Here is a 6,000-nt window from a genome sequence, read left to right as displayed (position 1 = left end):
TGTATATACCTCAACAGTTTGTAAATACAACTTTATACAGTTTTTTAAAAACATCTTATCTTATATATACGGTATAACCTAAAACTAATGGCCACAAGGACTTGGAACTTCAACTCCCATAAGGCGTTGCGCGGCTGAATGCTGTGTGTGTGCGTGGAGAGAAATGCAGAGTGTGTTGGAGGCGGAGTGTGTTTGTGATTGTGTGTGTGTGAGAGAGTGTGTGTGTGCAGCAGGAGGAGCCGCCGACACAAACCAGTGATTCAAAGGGAAGACGTCGCTCTCTCGCTGGGTTCGGAGCCTTGAATCGCAGCGGAGGAATCAACCGGTTCATCTGCGGGGCTCTCTTTATGCACTCAACGTGGACTCGAACCACCGACACTGCACCAGCGACCGGCGGCGGCGGCACAGACCTGCAGGAAGCCCGAGCCAGCGAGCGGAGCCGCGAGGAGGTGAGAGGAGAACCCGACAGAGACGCTTCAAACTGGGGCGACAACACTGGAGCGGGCGGTGCGATTGAAGTTTACGGAGCAGTTGTGTTACAATGTAGCGACGCGGCTCGGTTCCGTTTGATCTCCGGCGGCTTCTCCCCCGGAAACACTGCTCGTGAACACGGTTCGGTTTTTTAAAGCTCCCCCATAGGTGCGAATTGCCTCCCATGTGAAATGGGTGAGGTTAGTCCGCTCATACAAAAGACTTGTGCTGCCTTCACAGTCAACTGGAGACACACACACGCACCCACAGACAGACAGACACACACACACACACACACACACTGTATATTTACATCTATGCACGTTCTATTCTGCAGAGTTTGTTGTGTAGACAGGTGGGTGCAGATCTATAGAAGCTCGTGTTATGTGGCAGCATTACAAACTACCCAATAAGACTGATGAATGTGTGCGTGCGTGTGTGTTTGTGTGTGTGTGTTTGTGTGTGTTAGTCTGGGCTGTGGCATATTTGCATTTTGCTCCACAAGCAGCAGGAGACAGTGATGAAGGGGCCACAATGAAAACTGCATTTTTTTTTTTTTCATAGAAGAGCCGTAAATCAGATTTGAAGGAGGCTGCATGTGAGTCCCAGTAAAGATCCCCAGTCCTGATCACCGACCATCACGTGTCTCCCTCTGGTAAACTCCTGCCACCTTGTTAAAGGGTTTGTGTAAAAAAAAAACAGTTTCAGAGGTGGGGTCACCTTCCACTTCCACTTCCTCCCATGTGAGCGAGCGACCCCTGTGAGTGCAGGAAAAGAGGGACCCCTTCTCTCTCTCTCTCTCTCTGTCTCTCTCTCTCTCTCTTCCTCTCACTTGGACTTTCTTTTTTCTCGTTTCCCTGCTGGAGTTCAGTACGGATGTGCACCGTTTGGGATTTAAAGCCACATAGGAAGGAAGGGAGGGGGGGGAAGAGAAACTGGAACGAACCCTTTGCCAAAGAGTTTAGTTGCAGTAAAAAATCCTCTCGCCCACCTCGGGGTCGCTGCAGGAGAAGCGTTCACTCCTCTCTGCAGTTTGTGCATCACAATAAATCACGCCGGCCGGCTGCAGCTTACACGGGGATTTGTTTTTTAAAAGGTTTACTAATGTGTCCTCATGTGGTTGTTTTAGAGTTTTCCAGTTCAGACAACGTCAATCATGCATTAACAAACATCCCGTGGACTAATTAAAGCTGCGGCTGGCGCATTAGCATTAAGCCCTAAAAACGTGCATTTGAGTTCTGTCCCCATTGTGAGCCTTTTGTTTCTGTGTCTCTGTTTTCCAGGGGAAGAGCCAGGCCGAGCATGTTATTGGAGAAAATGACTCTGCACTGGCAGTCGCCTTCCGTGCTCGTGTAATGGAAACACGCTCCGGTCGCCCTCGCTAGCATCTGAAATGCATCAGCGGAAATATATCAGCAACTCCCATGGCTAATTGTATCAAGCGGCGGTGGCTGGAGTTTGCCAGCGGATGCACTCAAGAGCCGGGTGCCCTGCCATGCCCAGCGCCATGCTAAGGCAACACGCTCATAATAACAAGGAGCACTCGGTTCAGCCAGTGGGAAAGCTGTGGAAAAAGTTGGTGGAAAATCTATGGTTTTGAGCCTCGATTTTGATTTCCTCCTTTTTATTTTTATTTTTTTTAATTTGACCTAGATATTCCTCCGCTGCTTTCACCGCCATCTGCTGCAGCTCGCCTCCTTTTCCTCTTCTCTCCCTCGAGTTGCGTTCACTCCGGCTCCTTCGCCTTGAATCCAAAGGACGGTGAAGTGCAACCTGCTTTCTGAGAGGGGGACGTTTTCAGCCCTGCAAAATGGATTTCCGAATTTACAGCTGGCCCTCGTTGGAGTTGAGCATGTGAGGGGCGGAATGAAGGGACCCCTATGAAGTGGAGGAATAGCTGGAACAGCAGCACAAGATCACAATGGCCCAAACCAGTTTGCTGCAGGGGAAGCGCTTTTACTGCCGGGAGTGGGTCTTCCACAAGATCCAGCATTGCCTCCAGGAGAAAACCAACAGCCTCACTGGAGTGACCAGCACTCCCAGCAAGCAGCAGCAGCAGCAGCAGCCGGCGGCGCCCAGCGGGGGTGCGTCCACTCCCGGTAGCCTCACAGCGGGGTCTGCAAAGTCAGGTAGCTCCTGGGGGGTGTTGCTGGTGGGGGGGCCGGGCAGCGGGAAGACGGCGCTGTGCACGGAGCTGCTGTGGCCCTCGTCTACACAGGGGAACCACCGCGGCATGCACCAGCAGAGCCTGGCGTTCCACTTCTGCCGGGCGGACGACTCGGACACGCTGTGCGTCGGCGGCTTCATCCGCGGCCTGGTGGGTCAGATCTGCCGCAGCGGGCAGCTGCAGGGGTACGAGGAGAAGGTGCGTGACCCGGCGGTGCAGAGCTGCCTGCAGCCGGGAGAGTGTGAGAGGAACCCCACCGAGGCTTTCAAGAGGTGAGGACACCATCACTCTGCTCTTCCTCTTCACCGTCCTCTTCCTATTTATCCTCCTCCTCCTGTTTACCCTCCTCTTCCTGTTTACCTTCCTCTTTCCCATTCCTCTCTACCTTCTTCTTAACCTTCCTCTTCCTATTTACCCTCCTCTTCCTGTTTACCTTCCTCTTTCCCATTCCTCTCTACCTTCTTCTTAACCTTCCTCTTCCTATTTACCCTCCTCTTCCTGTTTACCCTCCTCTTTCTCTGGCTCTCTACCTTCTTCTTAACCCTCCTCTTCCTATTTACCCTCCTCTTCCTGTTTACCTTCCTCTTTCCCATTCCTCTCTACCTTCTTCTTAACCTTCCTCTTCCTGTTTACCCTCCTCTTCCTGTTTACCTTCCTCTTTCCCATTCCTCTCTACCTTCTTCTTAACCTTCCTCTTCCTATTTACCCTCCACTTCCTGTTTACCCTCCTCTTTCTCTGGCTCTCTACCTTCTTCTTAACCCTCCTCTTCCTATTTACCCTCCTCTTCCTATTAACCCTCCTCATTCTCTTTATCCTCCTCTTCCACTCTACCTTCCTCTCCCTCTTGACCTTTCATGTACGCTTTACATTCCTCTTCCTCTTCATCCACCTCCTCCTCTTTTGTCTTCCTCTTCACCTTCTTCTTCTTCATTGTGACAGAGGAGGAAGAAGTCGACTCTGAAGTTATTGCTGACAATTAGTTGATTGACAGGAAAGGGATTCGTCAATGATCAGTTATCAATCAACAAAATGTGTTCGTGTGCAGTTTCCTGCTCCCTACCTGTCTGGATTAGCTAAATGCTAAATGCTCTGTATTTATATAGATCTTTTCTAGTGTTGATTAAACTCAAAGCTCTTTAAAGAACAGCTTTACATTCACAAATAGTCATACACTGCATCTACGTGCAACACTTTTCTCTATGAGAAGGGCAACTCAGCAGATCTTATGTCTTAGGTCTAACATTTCATAGTGATAAACTTGCAAAAATCATCAGATTTATGGTTAATAGCAACAATTGCCATTTGCAGCAGGTCATGGAATCATCCAGTTTGTTCATATATTGGAAGAAACTCAGTTTATTCTCTTGCTCTGTGCAACACAAGCTGGTTTTAAAGAATGAAACGTTGCAGCTCCTCTCAGGCAGGCAGTGATCCACTCTGTCAGCTCCAGGTATTGTTAGAAATCCAAGAATTTGCTTTGGCCTGAAATGTAAAATGCAAAAGCCAGCCCCTCCCCCCCTCTCTCTCTTCCCTCTCCACCTCCTGACCCTGATGCACCCCCCCCCCCCCCCTTTTTATTTTACTGCCGCTCACACTCAGTACATAGCTCCGCCTCAGCAGCCTCTCCACTCAGCTGATGTCATGGTTTTGTTGGTTTTCCCCCCTGGTGGGACATGCTGGGTGGGACTGTCCCTCCCTGGGTTCCTGATTCACCAAAGGTCAGATATTTTTTAAGTCAGTGCCGAGCTCAGGTGGCGGAGGAGTCGTGAGCGAGGAGCGTTGAACCTCGGCCGACTCGCCGGTTGACTCCAGTCGCCGGTTGACCCTGAGAGAGGAGGTGAAGCTGAAGTACAGTCGGCCGGCGGACTTCCAGCGCCGTGCCCGGGCATGTAACGTGATCGAGACTGTTATTGTAGACGCAGGCTTAAAGGGGAGCTGCACGTGAGCTGGTGTGTGTGTGTGTGTGTGTGGGTTAGTTGCACGACTTGTCTTCACAGTTTAGGTCAGGCAGACACAGGCTGGAATGCAGCCCTGAACACACACACACTCACACACACACTCACGTTTCTTGTCTGGCCATCTGGTGACGCTTATTGCACCATCTTCACATCACACACCGGGCAGAGAGGAGGAGGAGGAGGAGGAGGAGGAGGAGGAGAAGTAGGTCAAACGTTCAGCAAGGTAAATCATTTTTTTTAAATGCTCACCAGAGTCAACAGCTCAACCTGCGCTCCTCTTTTCTCTGAGACACTCTTGTTCTCGAGGAAGCGAGCGCTCCTCTTGTCATCTGCTCGTAATCACACGACTCTGACTTCAGTTTGACCCTCTCAGATAGAAGGCAGGTTATCGTGGGGACGTTAACACCGAGCAGGCCTCAGAGGGGACGGACGTCTCACTTCAGCTCTGCTCTGCGTCTCACTGCACGTCGAGGGGCCGTCCGCCTGAGACGGTCGCCTGAGCTCGACGCTGCCAAGAAGCATTTGAGTCCCAGGTCCACGAATCTGTCGTCAACAAAGACGGCGTGCTTATCACCGCCGGCCTGTTTTGTTTGCGAGGCACAAAAAGCAGTTGTGCAAATGCCTTATCGCCATCTCAGGTGTAAAAGCATCCCAGGAACTGTGGTACACGGATAATCTTAACGGCTCAGCTGCCGTTCCAGATGCTATCTGGTTTCAGGAAGTCGAGATTGTCGACTCTATCTGGCAGCGACTTGAGGAAAATGAAAAGAGATGGATGCATGTCGAGGTTCGCTGTTGTTCTAACTCTAATTTAAATCAAGGATAAAGATTGGAAGAGGGCTGCATGCTGTATTTTGATTGGACAGATTGAGGTCTGTACTTGACTCAGTGATAGTCCAAAAAAGTTGCATTTACTTAAAGCAACACTACGCAACTTTGTGCAGCGCCCTCTGCTGTCACACGTTGTGATTGATTCACACCTTGTCCGAGCAATTTAAGTTTAAGTTTAAGTCCAGGGCTGTGTTCGAAATCATCCATTCACTAACCCCCACTTTACTAACCAGGGTCTTCTATGTAGAGGACTATAAAGTGAGCTCATCGGCTAAAGAACAAAACGCCTTCAGACACGTCTCGGTGCATTTTCTCAAGTTTTCAAACAAGTTGAATGTGTTTGAATCTAGAAACAAACTTGTTTATCTCTAGTTTGTGTTGTGATGATCTGCTCTCCTTGTATTTACATTTATAAGACAGGTCGGCCTGTCTCTGTCACTCTCTCTCCTCTCGTCTCTCTGCCGCGAGCACAATGCATGATGGGAAATGCTGCTCGCTTAGTGACCATCGGTTGTGCTTTTCACGATGCATTGTGGGAAACAATGTGTGCTTTATATGGCACACAAAATTAA

At 49.9% G+C, this 6,000-nt stretch overlaps 1 protein-coding gene across 1 annotated transcript in view; it reads left to right on the top strand.

The window, feature by feature from the left end:
• The first annotated feature begins 205 nt into the window (after nt 1-205).
• The window catches only part of LOC128446227 (ankyrin repeat domain-containing protein 50), a 36,093-nt gene continuing 30,298 nt past the window's right edge, over nt 206-6,000 (top strand). The window contains exons 1-2 of the mRNA XM_053429224.1: nt 206-449; nt 1,755-2,910. Of these exons, the coding sequence (XP_053285199.1) occupies nt 2,393-2,910 (518 nt within the window). The 5' untranslated portion in view covers nt 206-449; nt 1,755-2,392. The remainder of the gene's footprint in view (nt 450-1,754; nt 2,911-6,000) is intronic.

This window comes from Pleuronectes platessa, chromosome 8 (genome assembly GCF_947347685.1).
Source record: "Pleuronectes platessa chromosome 8, fPlePla1.1, whole genome shotgun sequence".
NCBI lineage: Eukaryota > Metazoa > Chordata > Actinopteri > Pleuronectiformes > Pleuronectidae > Pleuronectes > Pleuronectes platessa.
The sequence above is the reverse complement of the archived record's forward strand: the minus strand, read 5'-3'. Positions and strand labels throughout refer to the sequence as shown.